Genomic DNA, 27,654 nt, shown 5'->3' on the forward strand with positions numbered 1-27,654 from the left:
TGATCTGAATGTTATCATTTGTTTGATTAATGAAGAGGATTTGAAAAGAAAGGATAACAAGAGAACCTGGAGAAAGGTTGAGTTATATGGTGTATAAAAGGAGCACTAAGACCAAGGAAGACATTGATGATATAGTGTATTTTTTATCTATTTAAGGCTATACTGAAAGGATACTTGAGCAAAGACTAGAAGGAGGATAAGTAAAGAAATGTGTCTGCCAAGCCTGACTAAGCAAACAGTGGAAGTTGAACACAATAGTGCAGGCCAAGCAGAAAATTAGTTGAAGCCAAGCAATAAGTTACAGTGTGTGTTGAGCAAAGAAATCTAGTTGGTGTCGAATGAAGAAATCTTAATGTATGTTGAAAAACCCAGTGTTGGTCGAGCATCAAAAGACAGTGTTTATCGAGCAAGCAAAGTGTTATTGTTGAGTGACAGTAAAATAAGTTAGATCTAAGATTTGATGAGTCTGAGCCAACAAATTTGATTTCATGAATTGTGTGAAATGTTTGGAATATAACTATGATGAGTTGGTGGCACAGAATTCAAGATAAACAATTTTGAGACAAATTCAAAGAGGATTGCAGAGGAAGTTTCTAGAAGGGGGTAAAATGGAAAAGTAGGTAGATTCAATGAATTTGACCCAACCCTAGAATGGAAAATTTTGATTAAGCAAAAAAATACATAAATTCTCTATATAAGGAGATAGCAGGCTAGAAGCAACAGTGTCTTGTGTGAGAACCTGAGAAAGACAAGAAGTCTAGGGTGTTGCTTCATTCGGTGGCCAAAGGGAAGAGTTTGTAGTTGGCATACTAAGAAAGAAGGCTTAAGGAGATGAAGGCTTGAAGCGTGAACAAGCTATTAGAGACAAAGAGGATGAATGCCAAGCATAATGGAGGATTGAATGCAAGATCTATAATCTGCAAGTGAGTTGTTTTATTATCAGATCAAGTCCTATTATTACTCTCTAATAATTTTATCAATTTGGATAAATCCTTTGGACTAAGTTTGACCTAACAATCATTAGTAAATTCTTTAACAGGGTGAAATTATAATGGAATGTTCTAAAGTCCTTTAACAAGGCTCACTTGTAACAGGGTAATTAAAATCCTTTAACCAAGTCATATTAATAGTGTGCATTGTAACCTTTGACAGGGTTGGCTCCTCACAAGACACACTTCAGAAGAGTAAAAATTGGTAGCGTGTTACTGGTGGTTTTGGCCAAATTGGGTTTCCATATAAAATCCTTGTGTTAAAATTTGTGATTGATTTTGTCATGTTGCATGTTTACATTTCTGCAAATTTATTTTGACCTAGGACAACAATATGCAAATGTTTAAGATATTGAATGACCAATACATGCATAAGTTGAAGTACTAAAAACTTTTATTTGTACATTTGGGCCTTGGATAACTAATTCACCACCCCTCCCCCCCCCCAGTTATTCTAAACATTGCAACAACATGGACCAAGAAAAGAGGAAGGTAAGGAAGGTATTTTTATGAATTATATTTGTTTAATTATGTTTATGAATTTATTTGTATTCGTGAATCATGCTTATGGATAGTTTATACATATATGCATATGTATATGTAAAGGTGGAATTATAAATGGATAACACACATGACTTAATGGTTAAAGGTTTAAAATTAAGAGTCTCTTTTGAGGGAAGAGAGTGATCTTAATGTGGTTAATGGCTTAAGATCAAGAGAGTCCCTTTTTAGGGAAGAGAGTTATATTAATATGGATCTTTAACATTGGAATATTATGTTGAAGGTGGATATGTGATAAGGGCCTTGGCTAGAGGATATCTCTCTCAAGAAAGACCTTGGAAGGAGCACTCTATAGAAAACAAAGAAGTAACTAAGGATGGTACTAGAATTGATGATATATCATTCAATACCTAGAGATCCCCATGAGGGTTATTGATCCTAATGTGGAGACTTATTTAAGGGTTAAGATAGAGGGAAGAATAGTATACTTAAATTTATTATTGTTTAAATTCTAACATTTATTTTGCAGGTATTAATTGTCCTAAACCAACCATAAAAGTGGGGACATTACAAAATATTATGTTTCTCCTATATATTTTCTAAATTTAAGACCCGTTTGGGTTCATCAAACATTAGAGTTAGCAAGTGATTGGGTTAGTGATCCTTCATATTCTAGAAGAATAGGGTAAATTTTTTAGCAGGTAGCACATCTCTTTATTGCTTCAGCTTTTGATCTACAGTCTTTTGGAAAGATATTGATACTGTCAAATGGGATGTAGCTATGAAATAAAATATTAGTCCCCTATAGAGGAAAAACACTTGAGATCTTCTTCATATTCCTTTACTAAAATGAATTCCATTTTACTTTTAATTTATATTGTTGTTCATGACCTTTTTTATCTTGTCAAACATTGGACTTACTAGGTGATTGGGTTAGTGATGCTAAATATGCTAGAAGAAAAAGGTCATCATATTAGCAGGTGACAGAATTATACTTTTGCATTTTTTTTATTTGTTAAGATTTATTAATCATATGAAGTCACTCATCCACAATATAGGCACTGAAAATTACCCTTCATAACCCTTTTTGATATAAAACTTAGGCATTTTGCACTACTTAGGGATTTAGATCATGCACTCTTATTTAAGGATATTCCTTTCATAATCCAACTATTCTCTAGATATTCTATCTAGATTTTGCATGGTTAATTGTAATCCTTCACTAACTTCAATTTTATTTCCAATGAAACTTGAGGCTATGTGTTATTCTCTTTTGTTGGATGGCACTTCATATTGAAAATTTGTTAGTAGTCTTATATACTTGACTTACAGAAAACCTAACATTTCTTATGTTGTAGGTGTGATCTCTTGATTCATGCAAGAGCCTCATGATTTGTATGGGAAAGAAACTAGGAGGATTCTTCGCTATGTTCAAGATAGTCATAGTTATGGAATTCACTTTGTAGTAAGAGATGGTTTTGATTGTGTGACATATGTATATTCAAAGTGAGCATGAGAATCTCGTGATTACAATTCTACCTCAAGATATTAATTCTCTCTCAAATCTAATCTAGTTTATATCTTTCTCAACCATGTAATTAGTCCTCCTAGAAAGAAAGCTTCATCACTTGTACTTTTTTTATCATCAACATTTCTAGTCCAATCAGCATCAGTGTAAACTCTAAGTTTAAAATCACCTTCTTGTTTGTACCACAATTCATAGTCTTCTATACCTTTTAGGTATCCAAATATCCTTTTAACAATAGTCATGTGTGTTTCCTTTATATTAGAGGAAAACCTTGCAACAAAAACAAATACATATGCAATATTAGGTCTATTGTACACAACAAATTGTAACTTGCCAATAATTGATCCATATTGTGTCTTATTCACTTTAGTAGTAGTGTCTTCCTTAGATAACCTACATCTAGTGATCATAGGTGCGCCAACTAGTCTTGACTCATCCAAACCAAATATTTTCAAAATCTCTTTAATGTTCCTAGACTCAGTCACATATATACCATCTTTTTTTTATGAACTTGTAAACCAATGAAAATTTTAATCTCACCAAACATATACATGTCAAACTCCTTGCTCATATGATCAATAAATGATTTACACAAAAAATCATTACGACCAAATATTATATCATCTACAAATATTTCAGCAATGGGTTATACCTTATTTTCAACTTCACTCTTCAAGTACAAGTTACTGTTCTCACTTATTCTGGAAAATTCAATCTCGACTAAATATGAAAATATTCTTTCATACCATGCTCTTGGTGCTTGCTTTAGTCCATGTAGTTATTTTTTTAATTTGCATACCAAGTGCTTTTGATTTGACTCCATGAATCCTTTAAGTTGTTCAATGTATACCTCTTCCTCCAGTATTCCATTCAAGAATGCAGACTTAACATCTATTTGATATACCTTATATATCTTGTAAGTTGCATATGCCAACAAGCTTCTAAATCCTTCAAATATTTCTACAGGTGAAAAGGTCTCACCATAATCAATACCTTCTCCTTAAACATAACCTTTACAAACTAATCTAGCTTTGTTCCTCACAACTTCTTCATTCTCATTTAGTTTGTTTCTAAAAATCCACTTGGTTACATTCTTGTCTATAGGTCTAGGTACCAGTTTCCATGTGTTTCTCTTCTCAATCTTATTTCTTTCTTTATTCATAGCATTGATACAGTCTTCATTATCAAGTGCAGCTTTCACAATTCTTGGCTCAAACTCAAAAATCAAACAAGTATTATCCTTCAACTTACTTCTTGTGATATTCCAGTGCTCTTGTCTCCAAAGATTTTCTTAGGTGAATGGTTCCTTCTCCAAAGATTTTCTTAGGTGAATGGTTCCTTCTCAATACTTTTCTAGGACAGGTTCATCTCTTTGATCTCCAGCACTATCATTTCTTGGTTAGGGCTCAGCATTATGTTTGGGTTGTTATGTTTGTGGCTAAAGTAATGCAAGTTGACACTCGATATCTTTTTGTTGTTGCTTAGTTATTGTTCTAGGTTCATCGTCATAAACATATTAAAAAAATGTGGTCATCGGGTTCATTTTTGCTTTCCTCGTCATTCGTATCTGCAAACTCGTTAAATCTCACATTTACACTTTCAATCATTGTGTTAGTTGCATTACTCAAACCTTTTGTAAGCCTTGTTCTTAATAGAGTAACCTAGGAATATGCCTTTGTCACCTTTTGAATAAAATTTCTCATTATTTGCATCTTTATGAATATGACACCTGCTTCCAATTATTTTGAAATAATTTACATTTGGTGTATAAAATACCTGAGTTCATATGGTGTCTTGCTTTTTCCTTCAACTGAACTCAATTGAAAGTATATACTACAATACTTATGGCTTCTCTCCAAAATATTTTTGTAACTGCTTTATCAATTAGCAGTGTTCTCGTACAATCAATAATTGATATGTTTCTTCTATCGACAATTTCATTCTGTTGTGACATCTTTGGTGTAGATAGTTGTCTCTTAATTTCATTCTAAATAAAAAGAAGTTAGTGAATTCATCAGACATAAACTCACCACCTCTATCAAATATTATACACTTTGATTGTTTTCCACTCTAGCTTTATACTGTTTGAACATTTGAAAAGCATCAAATTTAAACTTCAAAAAATCACTATCATCATTCTAGAATAATCATCAACAAATAGTATGAAATACCTATCCCCGTAGTAGTTCTCAGTTCTAATTGGACCACACAAATAAATATGAACTAACTCCAATATATCATTAGTTGAATGTTATTTTCTTGAAAAACTAGAGTTAGTCATCTTACCAAGTTGACATTGTTTACACATAGTATTCTCAATTTTATGTAGATTCATTAAGCCTCTCACTTTCTTTCTTTTACTTACTTTGACCATATTCTCAAAGTTAACATGAAACAACCTCTTATGCCACAACCACACATCATCAACTTTTGCAAACAAGCATGTACTAATAGTAGGTTCAAGGTAAAATAGGTTACCACTATTTTTCTCTCCAATACCAATCATATTTTCTTTATCATCATAGATATTAACTTTTGTGTTCTCAAATTCTAGCTTGTGACCTGTGTTATTCAACTTTCCAACACTCAACAGATTATACTTTAGTCCTTAAACCCAATATGCATCCTCACATCTGATTTTATCATTTAGCACCAATGAACCTTTGCCTTTTACAGAACATGGAACATCATTTCCAAGTTTAAAAGCTCCACCATCATACTCTTCAAGCTTATGAAACTTACTTATATCACCAATCATGTGATGTGAACATCCACTACCAATAATATATTTATCACTCTTACTAACATGAGAAATAAGGGGTTTTTGTTCCTCATTAGGATCTTCTTTAAAAATAACATATACCACTTCTACTCCTTCCTTATCATCTTTTGTGTTTGACTTGTTGTGCTCTTCCTCAACAATGTAGCATGAATTCTTCCTTTTATCCATGTAGTCCTTTTTTTTTCTATATTTGTGCTCCTCCTCATCATTTTTGCCATGCATGTTCTTGTTAGGATATTCAGCAACAAAATGACCAACTTCATTGCATTTAAAACATATTAGGGGCAGTTTACCTTTACCTCTTGATAGCCTCCTTACAAGCAATGCTTCAATCTCATCTATATCTTCCTCTGAATCTGAATAACCTGCACCATTTTTGCTTTTTTTTTCTTTAAACTTCCAATGGTTAGTAATGACTTGAAATCATTCTCAATCTTAGGCACACTATTATCACAATTACTTAATTCAAATACAATCAAATGACTAACTAAACCATAAAGAGTGAGATCATTATTAGGCATAACTCTTAATTATAGAATAGCAGATAATATTATAGCACTTACAACTTCTTGATTACTGATGACACCTCCAGTAGCTTTGATAACACACAAGCTCCTTGATTTGATTGACATATTGAACAATATTTTCTCCATCTTTCATCTTCGTCTTGTCATATTTGTCTTTGAGACATTCTTCTTTGGCTATTACTACAATCTAATCTCTACCATGCACAACTATCAGCTTGTCTCACATTTCTTTAGCAGTTCTACAATATTTTACATCACCGAGCTCAACATCATTCAATGGTGAAGCAATCTCAATCATAAGAAATTTATATTCTTTAGTCTTGTTCATCTTATCAATTGTCATGAGACCAACAGGAGCGGTGTATTGGTTGTCCAGACAGTATAGTGCATTGTCTCCAATCCCATATGTAAGGTCTCATCACATTTTTTCATGTGGAGAACTTTTCCTTGTTTAGCTTCGGTACCTCTCTCTTATACATCTTCAAATATTTAACTTAAGTTCCTTTACAGTTCTTCCTTTAAGCACTCAGTTATGATACCAATTGTTAGATAAATAAGAGGAGGTGGTGAATTAGTTATAACCAGTTATCCTACAAGCCTTAGAAACACTTTTTACCAAATTAAACTTTATGAACATTCAGATCATTACTTTGGTAGGCAGAACTAACGTCACAATTCAAGCTGATAAAAAAAATTGCATTAAATTGTCAACTTATTGTCCCTTAATATATTGAGTATCAAAGTAATCATTCAGCGTATACTGAGTTGCAACATTAAACAATTAACTTGAAATAAAAATACAACACAATAAGCATTCACACATTTTAACAAAAGTATTTAACATGGAAACCATGTAAAGGGAAAAACCACCTGGGAACCGACAACTCAAATATTTTCACTCTTCTAAAGTGAGCTCTGCTAAGATCCAACCTTGTTAAAGGTTACATACACATTTTTAATGTGACCTTGTTAGATAATTCACACAAAAGATCATCTAGACCTTATCACTCCTTAGCATTTCTAAAGAGTGACCAACTTTAAAGGACTTACAAACATTACTATTGAATGTTACCATATAAGAATTCAAAAGATTGTTAGGTTCACTTGGTTAAGAGGTTTTTCTACCTTAATGGTAAGAAAGTAATAGTGAAATGATCTTTTAGATTTTAGCACTACCTTGCTTGTTCAGATTTTTGTTTCACTGAATCTCTTTCTTCTTATCTATTTCTCGTTGATTCACACACTTCACGCTTCCACTTAGCACTTCATTTGCTTGATCTTCTCAATATTGTTTTGCTCGATTCACCTAATTCTTTCTTCTTCCACTTAAATCACCAATATCTGCATCAGCAACAATTAGCAACAAAGAACATATTTTTCATCCATTTATATAGAAAACTTTGTCATTCAAGAATCTTCGAGGCTTTGTCGTTTAATCACAATAGTTGATATCCATAAGATTTGAATTCATTGAATCTAAATGCTTGGAAAATAGACTTCCACCTTGAACTTTGTGCTCCATTTGAAACTAGTCCATTAGATCTTTGAATTTCTCATCGTTGATCTCATAACTAACTTAATTCTTAATAGCAAAAATCTCCTCAACCAAAAAAAAAATCAAACATTCTTAATTCTCACCAAACATTGGCCTTAGACTAATCTTTTCTAAACTTCTTCTCCATGGTCATGCTCGATGAACATTACAACTCTCTCGATCGATACTTGACTCAGTTAACATTAAAATTGCTCAATTAACACTATGTTCCTTCACTTCTTTCTCAGGTGCTTGGTGACAACTGCAGTAGCTCAATTGATATTATTCATTCACCAACTAAATTGTCTTACTTAATACATCTTTATTAAGATCATGTAAAGCAATCAAACCAACAATATATTGTCAAAGTCTAACTCATTCAAGTGCCACTGAATACCATACACTTATCAACACTTACATCAACATACTTTCTTCAAATCTTCTTCATAAATCAAATGATATGGCACTCTACTGAATTAGCATAATGTCTAACCAATTAAGGCTTGACATCAATGACAACATAACAACTAATATGACTCTTACACATAAATTAACAGCATTATCAATTGGGGATTAATAGGGAACACATATAGAATTTCATGTCGGAGGGTATGGAAGACTCCACAGGAGATATAAGGTGGAAAAAGATTTAAAAAACACATCAGGAAGCAAAGAATATTTAAAGAAAGGTGGGTAAAGGTGTATCCCCTACCATTATTACTATAGAGGAAAAATATTCCACAAAGCATATGTGAGGAAGGTTAACCTTATCGGTGTGCCCCATAAATGTCGAGAACAAGGCAATGTGAATACAGTATGATCTTATGCATCACCCAGTGTGGAAAATAAATTTTAAATATTATTTCTACCTTACCTAGCACCCCTGCATGGATCCAATAATACAACCATACATTGACCTTGGAAATGGAGAACAAGGTTGCATTTCCTTGCAAAGTACATCTATGTGTACACTTCCACATAGGGAGTTGTAAGAGCTATCATATCATGAAGATAGCAGATCAGCATATAAAGGTAGGAATAAAGACTTGGGATTATATACATGCTTATAATTAAATTTCAAATATAACTCATCCTAAATGATTATTAAGAAGGGAGCCAATACTTAATGCTAATATGAATATTTGTCAAGGATAACTATCAAAGATAATCTCCAAAATTACTATTGTTATAAATAATTAAATTCTCATTTGGAATTAGAGTAATTCCCAATTATTAATAATAGAAATAGTTTTATTATTATAATAATTACAACTTACTAGTACTATTATTTAAATTGTAATCTGAGGCATACAATGTTAGCAAGGAGGGACTTGTATAAATCGAATAGTACACCTTATTCTTAAGTTAATTAAGGTGCATAATTTTGAGTCTATTATAATCATAATTAATATTGTAAATAAATTTTAAATAAATCTATAAGATCCCTTTTATTAGTATGTAGTGGATAGCGAGTGTGCAAGGGGGAGTAGTAAATTGCTCATGTTGGGGCAAGATGATCCCACTATGGATTAAGGATTTGAGGGAGCCCAAAGTATATTGTTCCAAACTCGAGCAGTACTAAGTCCACCATCCATTACATGGTGATATGTGGGGGAATATGGGTGTTATCCAAAATTACTAAAAGTATTTAGTGATGATACAAGTCAGTTGAAATATGATTAATTCGACTAAGAATAGAATTCAAAGGGGTCTCATTTGCTTTCCAAGGTAATGTTAAACCGACCTAGTAGAAGGGGCCATTACAATGGATTTTGATTTTGCATTGAGTTTTGGTCATTTAAACTTAGGATATTTTCATAAGTGACCAAGCTTTTGAATGTTGCATGTTATCTTCATCTATTGATTATCCTCTAGAGTTTAGAGTTAGTTCATCAAAAGCTTTTAAGTAATTCTTGAAGACAAGACATACAAATTAGATAGAGTTTTGTGGGATGATTATTTCCAAACATTTTAGACTTGTTGAGAGAGATTTTAGGCTTGTGTGTGTGTGCATGTATGTGTGCACACGCGTGCATGCATCCATGTGAGAGAGAGAGAGAGAGAGAGAGAGAGAGAATGTACTTCTTTCGGTGAGATTTTTTTGCATACATGAGTACTAAACATGGCTTCATTTATCAAGAGCTAGCTTTGTCATCTTTTTAACAACCTAAACCATGGTTAAGTGGGGTACTTTTTTTAAAAAAATCCCTAGTGGAATTATCTAGTTTTCCATTGTCCTTATATTTTTCCTACATTTTAATGATACCATGTTGATTTATGAGCATAGCACTACTTGACTGTGTCTGCTTTCCAAAGGCAGCAACCTCTTCTATTTTATATTGAGAATAAACCAAGAAGAGAAATATATATATGATCTTCATGAATCATTATTATATATAATATCTTCAATAGTCGTATCTCTTAGGTTTATTTGAAGCTACCATACATCAACACGAGATTACTAATAGATATTTAAGGGTCAAATATGACCCGATCATTTATTAAAATGAAAGAAATAAACTCCCATAAATATTTTTTACAAATATGCTTTAGTGTTCTCTGAGTCTGAGTTACCAATAATCTTCATACTATAATAAAACAGGTTATATTACTAATCTCAAGAGAGAAAACTACACAAAGTTGAAATTGATCAACTCTAGTTTTGATATGTATGTACTCTAGTTATTCATTAGTATCTTCTCATTCAATGCTCTCTTCAAGTTAAGGGAACAATTTAATGTTCTTTCCAAGTTTAGTCAAGAGCGCGCACACATTCAAAAATACACGTAAATTAATTAGAATTCGATAATGTAATGCACTACACTGAGTTGATTAGAATTGGTAAAAACAATGCACTACACTGAGTCAAATTCTTGTTGGTTAATTAAGAACTCTCTAATCAACTTATTATTAAACCTATTAAACCTACCGCTAAAAATATACCAAAGAAGCTTAAGGAAGTGTATTTTTTTCACTTCTATAAAAGTGAAAACAGTAGCATTTCATTTTACAATAAAATGCATTTAAGGATGAAAGGGCAGTTGTGTACATATCCTTATGACTCTTGGATTGATTTATTCAGCAAGGGTACAAATGAACAGTATAGGAACTCTTCATCACATTGCACAAGAAAGGCATCAAACATACAGTAATCAGTTCGTAAGGCATTCCGTCTCACAAGCTATCTCTAGCCTAAAAAATTGCCTTGTGAATGTGAAAATAATTTCTTACAAAACATAAATATAACCAAAAATACTGTTAATGGAAAGCCTACTCACACCATATCAAAGCTCAAACAGGCCAAACAGGCCAAACTATTCATGCACTACAATTATATAAAAAGAAAGTATTTAAGTACAGCACCTTGAATTTATCATTAGTACAAACTGTTGGAATGACATTGTTTGAATATGCCAATATTTGCCTTTTTTCATGTCCAGATATTAAGCTTCTAAACTGAGCAATTTGGAACGAAATAAAGAAAAATTAATGCCATTCTGAATCCAATTCGGAATATTATCGTTAACTTTTAAAAAATGACCAGCATAAAAATGAATATCAAATTTGGATCTTTACCGTCTGAGTTCAACTTCAAAACAAGGCAATTTCGGACAAAAACAATGCAAAATGCATCTTGGATCCAGCTCAATATTATATTGTTGCATAAGCTTCGCCAGAATTTTTCAAAATAGTTTTTCATTACACTGCCGGTAAATTAGGCTCTCTGGTTTCCAACATGTAAAACATTTTTAATATTGGCTCGCATCTAATCTATATCCGTTATGGCATGAAGCAATAACATGCATATTTTCTAAATCTTCTCTAGCAGCGCATGACATCTAAAATTTGATTTGATTTTCCGGAGTGACATCTGAACTTATGTTCCGGTCAATCTAAGTCAGTGACGTTGACTTAAATAGGATAATATATCATTTGTCAAAGACGTATGATGGTGTAAATCCTTGCAACACTAAATGCTTGGAGCTTTAAATAATCCAGTCGATTCAGCTATGCACCTGTAACAAAATTGACACGATGACACCTCACACAAAACTACAAGGCATTAAAAAAGCTTTCAATATGGTTATTTACCTGCAGGTCTGGATTTCCACGTCCAATCCTGTGGTGCCGACAAGTTCTGCTGCCAATGGAAAACAGAAAATAAGTTGCACAAGTTAAATAAGGATTTTCTCAAACAAGTAATACAAGAAAGTTTTACGACACAAATATTGTTGAAATATTCAGAAATTAACATTAGATGTGTAACTTCAATAATCATCCATTGCAGACATAGGACCAGAGTAATCACAACTACTGCCCATTCGCATAAATGTCAGCTCAATGTATAACACTTTGCAGAATAGATATGACACAGAACATTAAAGGAAACAGACCTGTTGCATATATTGATGTGGTGCACTGCCAGTATCATTTGAGCCCGGCAATTGTCCATAATTGAGACTCTATGGAACGTTGACAGCCAGTTGAATAAAGTTAGTAAACAGATGAGAACAATATAACACCAGATGAACTTTCTTGGGTTTCCGTTTTATAATTTCATTAAACAGAAAGAAATTACAAAATGAGATTAAAGTAACAAAATAAATCAAAAACTGTAAATAACTTTCTGTAATGGAACATTTGAGCTTTAACATCATGATTATAATGCGTTTCAGACTTTCACGTGTTTCGTGATTACAATTTCTCCTACATCTTGGGTCATCCTTCCAGACACCTTTTTGGTCAGCTGTGCAAAGAATATTGACAAGCATCTTACAAAGGGGGCAACTGTCAAATATAGGAATTATTACTGAGAAGGGAGGTGAATCAGTAATCACTAACCCAAATTTAAACTCACCCAAATCAAACTGACCAAACTAATAAGCAACTTAATTTCTTAAACATTCAATCAGCAAAATAGCTAAACTAAAAAGTAACATGCAACACATAAAAATCCATCCACACAAACATGACACCAGATATATCTTTGTCGAAACCCGATTAGGTTGAAAACCAGTGTGAAAGTTATGCTCTCAAATTGTGTACTCTTCTGAAATATGCCCTATTAGGAGCTTGTCTGGTTAAGGGTTGCAAAAGCACTATCAAGTGCTACCCTGTTAATGGATATACCTCAAGACCTGTCAAACTCCTTACCCTGCCAGGAGTAAACCTTGTGAGAGGATTTTAAATATTCTTTAGAATGCTACCTTAAATAGTGTTTTACGAAGGGACCTGTCAAGATCCACCTGATTACGGGATTTACTGTCACAATTGTTGGAGAGAAACAGATGAAAAGTGTTCTGTAATTCGCACTACCTCTGATAGATCAGATAAAGTTGAGCTCTGTAATTCAACAACATACCATACCTTGCACTCTGGCTTGATCACACTCAATTCTGTAACTTCCTTTGTAATCACAACCTTCTCCAACTTCACATTCCACTTGCAATCAGCAACTACGTTCTTTCTTTTTTTCTCAAGTAGAAATCCAATCCACCCCCTTAACAAAACCTAAATCGAACGTTCCACATTAATGTTGTCATCACAAATCACATCTTAACCATTCATTCTTTATTTTCTCCTGACCACGTCGGCTCACATTTGATCTGCACCTTGTAAATTGTTCCAACTCCATAAGCCATTTTGACCCACTTAGAAATTCTTGAAAAATCTTCCTGAAACATATTACCTCAATTAATGTGCTGTCAATTTCTTCCATAAATTGGACATCAACCTTCTAACTTCCCGAAACTAATCATCGATCCCAATAACAAATTGAAATCCACGATTGCTCCCCAAATCCTTCCAAACAGTTCCTTCTTGCCTGTTCAACCTTTTTTTTCTGTTTACCTATTTGCCTAGTTCACCAGTTTGTCTAGTTCACATGTTCAGCTAGTTTACCTATTTACTTGCTCCTGTCAGCATCACTTCCAGATCTCCAAAATACCTTTACCTGTAAACATTATACGGTGCTATCTTAACCATATCATCTTGACACCATTAAGAATCATATCCAATGATCGATCCAAATAATCCCTACAAATTTGAAGAAATATTTAAATCATTTAACTGATTGTCACCGATTGTTCCAGCAAATAGTAAATACCCAGTTTGATTCCTCCAACTTTCATAACTCGCTGAATTCATCACATAAAAAGGTGCTATCATAAAAACATCATCATAACTCATCACTTGACCTTTATGTACGATAGCAACACGTAATGAATTCTACAACTAATTCTTTGCTGTAATGAACATGTGGTAATATGCTCAAACACTTAGTCAAATAGTTGACATCAATGACAGCTATATAACTGATTTACCTGTCAACAAATCTTATTCCAATCTTCTTCGGCCCACCATCAAACTTAGCCAACAATCTCCTTAACCAATTATGCCAACAAACATCACCATGAATCAGTTATGCCAAGACCAAGACCAACATTACATCTTAAGTTCTTTCTTTTTTTCTTAAGTAGAAATCCAATCCATCCCCTTAACAAAAGCTAAATGGAACGTTCCACATTAATGTTGTCATCACAAATCACATCTTAAGCATTCATTCTTTATTTTCTCCTGACTGTGTAGGCTCACATTCAATCTGCACCTTGTAAATTGTTCCAAATCCATAAGACATTTTGACCAGCTTAGAAATTCTTGAAGAATCTTCCTGAAACATATTACCTCAAATTAATGTGCTGTCAATTCCTTCCATAAATCGCACATCAACCTTCTAACTTCCCAAACCTAAACGTAGTCACAATAACAAATTCAAATCCTTGATCGCTCCTCAAATCCTTCCAAACTGTTCCTTCTTGCCTGTTCAGACTTTTTTCTGTTTACCTATTTGCCTAGTTCACCGAGTTCACTGGTTTGTCTAGTTCACATGTTCAGCTAGTTTACCTATTTACTTGCTCCTGTCAGTGTCACTTCCAGATCTCCAAAATACCTTTATCTGTACACATTATATGGTGCCATCTTAACCTTATCATCTTGACATCATTATGAGTCATATCTAATGATCGATCAACTAATTCCTACAAATTCGAAGAAATATTCAAATCATTCAACTGATTGTCAACGATTGTTCCAGCAAATAGTAAATGCCCAGTTTGATTCCAGCTTTCATAACTCGCTGAATTCATCACATAAAAAGGTGCTATCATAAAAATGACATCATAACTCATTACTTGACCTTTATGTACAATAGCAACACATAATTCATTATACAACTCATTCTTTGCTCTAATGAATATGTGATAATGTGCTCAAACACTTGGTCAAACAGTTGACATCAATGACAACCATATAACTGATTTACCTGTCAACAAATTTTATTCCAATCTTCATCAGCCCATCATCAAACTTAGCCAACAATCTCCTTGACCAATTATGCCAACAAACATCACCATAAATCAGTTATGCCAAGACCAACATTTTTCTCTATTCTAGTAAGAATTGCACTAACTACCCCACTAAAAATTTCAAGAGGGTGGTAAATAGCACTAGACATTCCAAGGATGTATATATAGGCAACAAAAGTAGTGGAGCAACACAATGTCATGGTACCAAATATGGTAGCACAAATCTTGTTCAGAGATGTTAAACCAGTTCAACTTTCTTCGAACGGTATTGTAACATCCGTTTTTAAATCTATAAAGAACTTAAAAATGAATTTTCCAGGTTTTGAAACTTTTACCACTCCACTAATACTTGGCACTATTAATAGGTCAACCAAAGAAAGTCCATTCTTACCATCCCATTTCAATGTGCCCTGTTCCCCATTGTTCTTTCTAGATTTTGTTTTTTGCACTGCACTACCCTTTTCCCCTGAGCATTGAAAGATCCCGTTTTGTAAATCCTGGTTCATTTGCCTTAGTCTTATATTGGACCCTTTCCAGCATTAAAATTTACAATTCTTATGCATCCAATGTTGACACTTGTTCTCTTCATCCAGGTTGAAGCACATCTGGCCTGGATTACACTTCCAACTGTGCATTTGGTGTCATGCAACTATTTATGTTGTCCCTTACTTTCATTGCTACACATTCAATTTGCTTTCCCTTAATCAAATAGAGGACTATTGAGCAAACCGCTCCCTAAAATGCTTGTAGGTTGAGGCAGTGTAAACAGAGTGAATATGCAAATACAAATGCCTGCCTAAGGCACAGATTAGCATCTCGCCGTACATATTTCCAGGAACATATTCTTCAGGTTAATCTTATACTCTCTAAACAATTCAGAATATGCAAAGGAACTGAAGACTTTGCCCCCAATTTTTTGTGTTCCCTATTTGACAAGTTTTATGATTTGGAGAATAAGACAACCCCAAGAGTCGGAACATCTAGAATTAGATAATGAGAAGGGAAACAGTAAGGGTAGGTGCTCATTCAAATGAGAAAAAAAAAATCCAAATGTAATGCCAAGCATAGTCCAATCAGACAATAGCCCAATACATTAAATGGCTTGTAAATTACAAGCTGAAGGGATAACTACCACAAACTAGAAAAAAACCTAAAACCACTGGCAACATTTCTAGAAAGTGCCACTGAGGATAGAAACAAATCAACCCAGGGACTTGCACCCCGAAGACTACTTCGAGATTGGGAAAGCTTTTGATGTAATTAAAGCATCTTGAACATCTCTTGCAAAAAATTAATCCATGGAGGTAGATTGACCAAACCCACATACAAACAGGATAGAAATTGTATCAGAGAGCATGTCTGACCCAATTGAATATATCCACATTTATTTGCAATCAACTACGCCTTTGATAGAGGCGTTCCCAAACTTATCAATTAAAGCCAACAAAAACTGAAACCACTTATGGTGACAGTCCTTCACTACAGATATTTCTTCATAGAAGATGATTGTCCAAACTTCAAATAGCAACAAGAATTGTGACCTAGAGTTGACTAATGTTTGGAGGTAACTTAAACAAACACAAAAAATCACATCTATGTGATTTTGCAAAACAATAGAACAAGAAAATAACTCATGCAGATATTTAGATCTTCCCTCTACTCAAGGCAACCAATATTTATATAAAAGAAAACACCATGTAACTATCAAATGAAAATGAAATCTCAGCTGAAAGTAAAGTGCGGCACTGACAAATTGAAAAAAAGCTTTCTAGTCCTATCAACATAGGAGATCATAATATCCAGAAGGAACATTTAATCAAATAAGAGAAAAATACATTCAATCCTATTCCTAGTCCTATTCAACATAGGAGATCATAATATCCAGAAGGAACATTTAATCAAATAAGAGAAAAATAATTCAGATTGATATTATCAACTCTGTGCACCTATATTATCTGAACCACGAGATATATCAAAATATCCATATTATGTGTACCTAAGGTAAAGGAACAAGTAACAACCACAGATGGAAAACTCATGGAATTCATCATGGACTCGGCAGGACTTGCAAATCCTATAGCTGACCAAGTCAACTTACCACAGAGATGTGGGTTGAGTCCGAGCGAGACCTCAAACGAGACTCGGTACCCTTTGGCTTTGACACACAGGAGTCTAGGGTTGGAATTCAAGAGTACTTCCCTGAGAACTTTCACACCCAAAGTTAGACGGCCCAAACATGTTTTAAACAATGACTTTTGCACAAAACAGGTCTGAGATGTGGAGCAGGGTTTGATGAAGGTGAGAAAACCAGATCGAAGCAGCAAAAGAGAGCTATGTAAGCAATTTAAGTTAATTTTTTTTCATTTCTATTGATTGGAAATCAACAAAATCTTGAAAGAGAAGGAATATGCTGGCAATTTTTATCCATTTACCTTCCTAACTTATTTCCTTGAATTTCCAGCTTGTTTTTTATTACTGTTTTTTCCAAATGACTGGTTATCATTTTTTTCCACTAGACCCTAATGGTTTTTTTATTTTTATGTTAAAACAGTAATGTCAACTCCAAAGGCAGCCCCAGCCACAAAGCCAAAGCATGGAAGTATGGGATATAGGAACACAAAAAAGGTAGAGGTCACTTATACTGCATGTGGTAAATGGATGATGGGTGGAATTAATAGGTTAAAATACCACACATTGCAAAAGTACCTAGACAAAATGTAGAGATATGCCCTACATCAACTTCAAAAATTGTCAGAGAGATCAAGTTCATTCTTGTTGAGTATGATATGCTAAACGAAGAAAGGCAAAAATCAGAAGCAGCCATGGCAACAACAATGGATCTGAATGTATACACTTCAAGTCCTTTGACGACTTAAGTCCAAGTTTCTGCCAACTCTATTGGTGACGATGAGGCTCAGGTTAGTGAGACTCATCTTTCATCAAACCCAAATTTCTTTGGTCCATGTTCCAGGAGCACAACCTTTTCTTCAAGGTACCAGATGGAGTAAAGAAAAATATGAATGAGCTACGATGGCAGCAGCAAATTTTTGGCACTACGATGATGTACCTTTTAATATGTCTAACAGACTGTATTAAGAAGGTTTAGTTAGTGCATTTACAGTAGCAGGCAGGGATTTAAGACCCCAACTGCTAAAGACTTCAGTGGCCATTCCATTGCTAGTGCAAACTGTTAAATATACGCAGTGTGTGGTCTATGAACAAAAAATATTTTGGAGCAGAAAAGGATGCAACATCTTATCCAATGGATGGATAAAATGAGACTCCCCTTAACTTCTTAGAAGCTTCTAATGGTGCACTTTATCAGATGGTGTGATCCAAGAGGATGGAGCTGAGATTGTTGTCCAAATTATTACAAAGAACATTGCTGCATATGTAGTTGCACGTATAATGCTTATCAAGAGGCATCTTATAGGGAGTCCTTGCGCTGCACATCGCTTATACTTGTTATTGAACATTAAAAGCTTGGATGGATGAAAAGGACAGTTATATATTGCTAAAAATGTCACCAATGCATACGCAAAATAGCAAGGACCTTGGGTGACCAAAATTGGCATAGCTCGGTGTCATTATCGGTGTCAATCCTCACATTGCAAAGCATTATTGGTGTCATTCATCATCTTAAGCAAATGCATGTGTCTGATGCTTCATTCAAATGCATGGATTTGATGTTTTGTTGGAGTTTGCATTCTCCAAAAGAGCTTAGGTGGAGATAAGATAAATTTATGAATGTCCAATAAGAGACCATTGAAAGGTCTAAAGGACTGAGAGTGTATAACCAAAGAAATAGTGGGCCATAAGAACACCAAACAGTAGAGCAAGCAAGGAACAAAGGAGTCAACAACTAGGCAAGGACTAAGGGTCCTTCCTCGGCTAAAAGAACTTCAGCAGCAAAGGATACGGTCCAGGGCGAGTAAGAACTCTTAACTATCATTAAGAGTTGTTGGAGGAGTGTCGTTTGCAAGTAGATCCGCTGTGGGGTCTCATGGATCCATAGTGACTAGTGGTAGAGGTATTTGACAACTGCTTCACCTCTCACTCTGAAGACGAAGGAGAGAAGAAGGTGTTGATGAGTAGAAATGGGACCCATCTCTAGGGGAATAAGACTTCTAGAGTGTGGTCATGGGACTGCGTAGTCTCTAAAGAGATAAAGCACAAGGCATCTATAATCCATGTAGCTGAAGAAAGTCGTGAGAGATTTGCACTCTTTGAATAAACAATAAAATCTCTCTTTGATCTCGTACTAGGCGGGGCAACAAAAAATGAAATGGGTCTCAGTCTTAGTCTCTACCATTTCAACTTGGAAAAGGAACACATTTTAAAATTCAGAAACTTAAAAGGCTTGAGGGGCTGTTGTAAAACATATTAAAAATTAATATTTTGTTCCTTCATGCCCTAGCCCATTATTATTTCCTTGCTTTCATTTTCATTTTCAGATTTTGGTTTTTACAAGGGAAAAGAGAGTTCAAGAAACTAAATGTCAACAAGATGAAACCAAATGAAGAGCAACGAAGGAGAAAGATTGAACAACTTCTAGCCACCCCAAATGCTCTTTTAGGTGTACCACCTACCTCATCATCTCAACACCATATGATTACACTTTCATACCTAGACTTTTCCTCATTTTTTCTCCACCACTAGGGATGGCTCCATTATTTTGTTGTGTCACTAGACAACCTCCTCTCCGAGAACTTTGCCCTATATGGATCCTTGATCCTCTTCCAGACAAACCTACACTCCATTGTTATCACCCACTCCCTTAACTCCACTTGTGTCTTCCTTTCTATAGTGAATTTTGCACACCCTTCTCCCACACAATTCATGTAATGTTACAATTCCAAACCCCTACTTTTTACTGAAAAATTACAATTCCAACATAATCAATTAAACATATCTTTCCTACTAGAGGTAACTCAACCATATGATACAACTAATCTCATTGATGGAGTTCCTTTCTAATGTCCCCAAATTGGTAGATAATATCTCATAACCAAACATAAATTCATCATGGCCTTTCGCCTTGCATCCCACAAGAGGCAAGAAAATGTAAGATCAAGACCAAATCTATCCCTCGAGGTAAACAATTCATCACTTGGCCCACAAGAGGAAAAAATATCCAACTAAAGACATATCCATCTATTGTGTTACTAACAATAAAATAATGGCCTCAATGTAAAATGTAATGATAATGATCAGTTCGTAGATTAATATATTTTTTATTTTAGTACTAATTAGGGAAAGTGGAGGCAAGAATGTCCAACGCGGATCAGGTCCATCTCCTGGGAAATCAATTCATCACTTATAAAAGGTAGGAAAGTCCAACGACAACCATATCCATCTCTTGGGGTAATCAATTCATCACTTAGCCCACAACAAGCAAGAACATCCAACCAAGACCAAATCCATCTCTTGGGGAAATCATCACTTAGCACACCAGAGGCAAGAACCTCCAACCAGAACCAAATCCATCTCTTGGGTAATCAATTGATCAAACAAGAGACAAGAACATCTAACCAAGATCAAATCCAAATCGGGGAATCTAATTCATCAATTAGCCCACAAGAGGCTAGAACATCTAGCAAGGGCTAGATCCATCTCTTGGGGAAATCAATTCATCACTTAGCGCACAAAAGGAAGGAACATCCAACGAAGACCAAATCCATTTCTTGGGGTAATCAATTCATCCCTGAGCCCACATGAGATAAGAACATCCAACCAAGATTAAATCCATCTCTTCGGGAATTTAAATTATCACTTGGCCCAAACGAGGCAAGAATGTCCTATCAAGACCTAATCCATCTCTTGGGTGATATCAATTCATCACTTTGCCCACAAGCGGCAAGAAGGTCCAACTCAAAGATTGGATCCATTTCTTGCGATAATTGATTCATCGATTAGCCCACAATAGGCAAGAATACCCAACCAAGATCAAATCCATCTCTTTGAGAATTCTATTCATATCTTAGCCCACAAGAGGAGGGAAAGTTCAACCTAGACTTCTCTTGGCAAAATCAACTCATCACTTAGCCCACAAGAGTCTGAATTTTCATTACCTCGTATATGTTTTATTAGTCGAGGTGTTGCATTGAATGGATCCTAGAAAGAGTCTTGACACATCTCTCTTTATGCCTTCCAAGAGGCACCTCTTCACCGCATAACACAACTTATCAAATCAGGTCGATTAACACATAATATTTGTGATTGGCATTTAAATGTCACCACTTTTATTATTGCCTTTGAGAAAAATATATTGTTCTCTAAATTGCTTTAACTTGGACATCCTCCTCAAATGAAACATTCTCCCCTTAATATCTTACAATTTGGGGGAGAGCCACACCTCTTCGCCACGATCGCCCTTAACAACGGTCACAACCTTCCACAATTACCACCCCTTTTGAAGAGTAAAAACCTTTCATAACTTTCAATTTTTGAAGTGATCACTTTCCTATTATCTTCTTGTTTCTTTTTCCTCTTCTATACAATCTTGCTTGCTTTGCACCTTCCCTTATCTCTTCCTTCCTCTTTTCTCCCTTTCAGATGAAGTTATCTTCTAACTTTTTATATCTCATGTTTGAGGGAGTCGCAACTCTTTATTTCATGCATTTTGACTCATCATTAACTTAACTAAATGTAATTGTGTTGTATTTTAATTTCATCATTTTATATATTTGAATTTGAATTTTATTTTTGTTCTTTTATATTTTAATTGTATTACTACTTTTTATTATTAAATTCTACTTATATAAGGAAACATCTCAAACCATTGCTCAACATCGACTTCTCTATTAATCTCACTTGCACCCTTCTTCTATGTGTAAAGGCATCTCCCTTATGTTGTCAATGGCTCTAAGTTGTGCAAACCTTGGAATCCTTCTTGTCAATTCCCCCAGGCCTTACATGCATCATCACACTAGTTGCACTCTTGGGTGCATATCCCCCTTATCATAACAATGATCCTCTAATATGTCTCCACTCTCAAAGGGTCCACCATACTTTTGTTGTTAGGTTGCACAACCTCCCTCTTTGCAAGTTCTACCCTCCATGATGTTGAGAAATTTAGCCTCATTGTGAATCAAAGCAAATTCCATATGTAATATATGACCATATATATATATATATATATGATGGATTTATGTTGATATTTGCCATTCTAGAATAATCATAATGAGATGATGTCTCTTCATATACTCAAGAGCAGAATGTGTTCTATATCAATCCTCCCTAACTAAGAGGTAGTGTTAAGTTTGTAGTTTAGTCAGATTGATATGATCATGAGATTCATAATTGATGATAAATCATCTTTAGATTAATATTCTCATTTATATATATATATATATATATATATTATACAAATAATAATATATTATACATATAGATATTATATTATTAATATACTAACTAATGATGATTAACTATAGAGACATGTCTCTTTATGAGACATGTCTCCTCTCATATTTATGAGTCCACAAATCTGCATTTCGTAAATCACCAATAACAATGGTAGTGTATTTACATTTGCAAAAACTGATCCATGTTACTCAACACATGAGACTTCAATCCCTTTCACACAACCTAGCAATACATCATTAGCACCGATTGGCATAACTCCTTTGAGCTTTCCTTTCTCGGATGTACAACCCTCTACACCATACTATGCTTTTGGTGTTGCACTTGTCACAACATTTTTTTTTGGTACACATGATGTAAGAGGATCCCAACATGTAAGAAATATTTTACATCAACATGCATTTTGTTTGCAACGTTTCATTTAAATTATAGCAATTATCAAACAATTACTACAAAACCAAACATGTCACCCTACTTGCATATTCCACACTGAAAATGTGACACATGTTCTACATTTACACATCAAAAGCCATATTCTAGATTTCAAGAGATTACAATCATCACAATAGCATATAGAAATTTCCCTCCATTATCAAGCATAACAAAACAACACAACATGCAATTTTATTGTTCAAAGCTTGTAGCAGCTTTGGTCATGACATAGGAACACACATAAGAAAAAGCAAATGAGAACATTGTAAACATGCATGCCAATCGACACTTCTATATATAGAACCAACACAATGTGCACAATCCAACCTTATCCAACAAACTAAAGGTTTCACAAACCAAACTCAACAACTAGTCATATGCTTGTTTTTATAACGCAGCCTTTGCGCCAAACCACTAAGTGATATTAAATAAATCATGAGCTCACTAAACCATAACCCTTATATTAAAATTTTGGTACTAAAATCTCCCCATATTAAAAATATGTTTCCAATGTGAGATCTGCATTAAATATTTATTCTAATGTTTCATACAAGTGTGCCTAAGAATGCATAGCCATGTGACATCCACAAATCTAGGATGCATCACAAATTGATATTTATTGAAATTATCAGAATCATTATTATTGAAATGTACAAATCACCTTTAAACTTGATTCGATAATATGCCTGTTTAAACTTCATTGAGCATTGTTTACCATTTATAACTTCTTCAAGCACAACAACTATTCTCAAATCCACACATCATTAATAGCTACTTGTCAAAAAAAAACACATGCACACATCCACACAATTAAACACCAAGTTTATATGAAAACACAAAGGGTAAAACCATAGTGAGAATAGCTTGGATCTATTGATCAAATCCAATCTCACAAGGAAAGGAAAAATATGATAAGGAAATTACAATAAGATGTAGGCACCGACCTACTAGAGACACCAATCTCTCATTACATTTCACCAACATGTAGCTGACACTAGTCCTCTAATCCTAGGTTGTGGGCACCAACCCAATATGGTAGACGCCAATCTCCAATAAAATATAAGAAATAAGTATTACAGTGCATAAGATCTTCAAATGAAACTTCACACTGATTGTGATGCAACTCACATTATCATCACCCACATACTCGCACACTTTTCGCATATACTTGATAGATACAGTAGCAATAAACCTAGATCAACTAGGTGTGTATGAGAATGATAATTACATTCCTATGGGCCTAAAACACATTAGGGATACAAGATATGTAATGACCCTTACTTGATTTACCCTTGAGGGTTCTGATCTCAATTGGAAATGGCAGCTTACTTGGTCTTTGTAATGTCCTCTCTATTAAGAAACTACCAATTCCCAATGACATACATCACTCTGCATTTAAATCAAATCAAATCAAGAAAACAATGGATATTTCATAATACTTTTGACAATTAACATGCTTGAGCCCCAATTCCTTGCTTCTCCCCAAATATTCAACCCTAAGGAGGATGGGGTTTTCCGAATCTACAAACAGGCTCCCTCAGAGTATTGGGAATGTATGTCCATACCCATCTCGGGACTTTTCCCTCGAGGCATTGCTAATACATGTCCTTACCCATCTTGGGACTCACCCACCTCATGAGGATCTGCTCCACCTCTGCCTATAGAGAGTGATTAAGGACATGTATATATATATAACAATAGCGATGTAATATTCTACTTCCTAACAAATGAAACACGAATCCTAGTTGGCCAAATCATTATGCATAATAACAGAACATAAGTCTGGTGTATGCCTCGTAGCAGTCTGATATGCTGCTTATATTCATATACATATCTCTAATTCTGATTGATTCTTATTCTCTTAGTGTTAAATATTGAACCTTGAGGATTAAAAGAAGAGATATATATTTCCCATTCCATTCCCTACTGATACTTCCCTTTATATCACTCAATTTGAGGGAGTGGTTGCACCTTTTCATCATAAATGCCCTTTGACTAGAGACAACCTTTCACCATTAGCACCCTTCAAGTGCACTCTTTACTATTTCTGCTCTTTGAAAGGGACACAACCTTTCACAATCAGATCTGCACTTCTTATTTAATTCAGCCCTGCAGTTCTGATAATTCATTTTTTATTACAGAACATACACTTGCTTCTTTTTTATTTGTTTGATCCTTTTTGGATGCCCATTTCAGATGAATGCTCGCCCCTTTTACATTTCCTCATATGGAGGAGTCGTGCCTATCCATTATTTTGCCCTTCTGAAAGTCACAACTCTTGACCCTTAAGTGCAATTCAGTTATCTTTTATTCTAGAAGATTGTTATCTTAAAGCATTTTCTTTATTCATTTTTTATGATGATTCCCCTTACATCAAATGATTTCTTATGTATGTGGGGAAATGACAGAAGACAGGAGACACTATGCATTACCTGCCATCAACTCTACTGGCCCCAATGAACATCAGCATGCTACCTCTGGCTGGCACACATTACAATCCTCTAGCAAATAAATTTGAAACATCAACAAAGCTGGCCAACAAGCATAGTAAGCACTCTCTCACTTCTACTTTTTGTTCTCTGGTGCTTAGCTTTCTATGATTCTGGAATCTCACATTCATCCTTAGTTCAAACTATATGCCATAAAACATTACTGAGGTATAAGACAATAGACAACAGGTTGCAGTGTAAACACAGAGCCTGAGAAACAATCCTTAGAAACATACTGCAATCACTTCTGAATCAACTTCATAAACTAGAATAGATGTATGATGATATTGCAAACATTCTGCAAAAGAGAAGCATAGCTTGTCACTGTCCTGGAACTCAAATAAACTGACACAGGCACGACAGAAACAAAGCAACTTTTGGAAACAGGGATCAAGTACTGTGTTCAACAGCCACCTTGAGGCTGACTGAGTGAACACAATCATTTGAAAGAAATGAAGTTGATTCAAGTTTGATCATTGTGTTATAATATCAATAAAATTTGAGTAAGTTGCATACTCCTAAACAACAACTAGGGCCTAGGGTGTTGGATTCCATTGCAGCAGAATGCAACACATTTATGACTGAGAGTTAATAAAAGTCCCTTCAGTTGTTTCATTACTTAATTAGAGTTCCCCTATGTAAATTGGGTAAGTCCCTTTTGTTGATTCATTGTTTCATTGGAATTTCTCTATGTAAATTGAAGTATTTTTGGATAATGGTTCATTGCACCTTCTGTCCATAACTACATCAACACTACACGGTTTAGGTAAGCTATCAACATATCTCACATTTAGGCTATGTATAGGGGAATCGAAAAGGAAATCAGAGTCATAGGTACAAGATCATCGAACTTAATTGAAAATAAGTTCAATTTGCAGGGAATATGATGTAGATGTGGTAATAATTGGATTCTTTATTCAAGTATTCCTTTCCATTTTTACCCAATCTTCTTATTAAACAAGGAGCTTATCACCAATGTATTTAAACAGCACTGGTTATTTGGATCATAACAATACTAGATTAAGGTACACTGTTGGAAAATTTTCATTCCAATAGCAAAATGGATTATAATTGTTTGCACCATAATCATGGATGAGGGGACATACATTAGACTCTGCCTACTCATCGACATTATGAGTTTCATGCAGTGAATATAATGCGAATGATTAATGCAACAAACATTTTGCAAGGCAGCAACTAGATTGATTCAATGGACAATCTCTAGACACTTGTATGTGCTTCGTATTAACAAAGCACTCGGTAATATCGAAAATAAGTGGATCAAACCAGTCATAGCAGATACAAGAAAGGTGTGAACATTCATTTGCAACAACCACACCTCGTTGGCATTGCTTCAAACCATTAGAGATCCAATGCACTTCCTAATATATTCTATTACAAAGGATGCTTGAATTACAAGAGCCATTGCAACTTATTTTTATGACACGAGAACAGAATAGATGGAAAGTATAAAAGACAGAGCAACGCAAGAGAATGAAGGACACAATGATAGGTATTTCTGCTCATATCTGAAAAACATCATATCTTACAATCATAGAATATATCTTCCTAGCCTTGGGATATCTGAGTGCAGATAGACTTAGTAAATTTCCTCCATTGTCAACCAAAAGATAAGGAAAGGTCTTACGAATGCCTTCAAGAAAATGTATACCCTAGATTCATTTGAATTAGAGTTCACAGGGATCAGTTTGGAGAACTAGATGACTGCAGGAATCTGGTAGAAATTGACAAGCACACTTCAACACACACCAACCTATTTGGTAGCAAAAATTAAATTTATGCCCCTCTAAAAGTGTTTTTCAAACTTGCCATCCATAATCTCAAACGAGTTTACAATACCTTTATAATAGTTAGAAAACTTGTAAAAGTGAAAAACTCAGCAAGGCCTGAAAAAAGGGGTGGAGACTCGGCAGTTTTTGGGCAAAAACTCAGCAAAAAAACCCAAGAACTCAAAAAATTGCTCGACTTTAATTAGAAATGCATTTTTTTCCAAAATTCAATGAGAAGATGCATCCAATGAGTTAATAAATGAGAACATAAAAGACACATGCTTAGAGTAAATATATTTAAACACAAAATGGGTACAAAAATGCATTCTTATGAGGAATACTGATGGCTGGAG

General features: G+C 34.5%; 1 protein-coding gene across 2 annotated transcripts in view; it reads right to left on the reverse strand.

Moving 5' to 3' along the window:
* Positions 1-11,356: 11,356 nt before the first annotated feature.
* The window catches only part of LOC149580007 (uncharacterized), a 36,282-nt gene continuing 19,984 nt past the window's right edge, over positions 11,357-27,654 (reverse strand). The window contains exons 17-19 of one of the 2 annotated variants that reach the window (XM_089788362.1): positions 12,256-12,324; positions 11,954-11,999; positions 11,357-11,877 (exon numbers count right to left, since the gene is read on the reverse strand). In XM_089788362.1, coding sequence (XP_089644488.1) covers positions 11,870-11,877; positions 11,954-11,999; positions 12,256-12,324 — 123 coding nt within the window. In that variant the 3' untranslated portion in view covers positions 11,357-11,869. Of the gene's footprint in view, positions 11,878-11,953; positions 12,003-12,255; positions 12,325-27,654 lie in introns of both variants that reach the window. The other variant, XM_089788352.1, reaches the window with a different exon arrangement.

This window comes from Cupressus sempervirens, chromosome 1 (assembly GCF_028749045.1).
Source record: "Cupressus sempervirens isolate cs-2001-9-10 chromosome 1, ASM2874904v1, whole genome shotgun sequence".
Taxonomy (NCBI): Eukaryota; Viridiplantae; Streptophyta; class Pinopsida; order Cupressales; family Cupressaceae; genus Cupressus; species Cupressus sempervirens.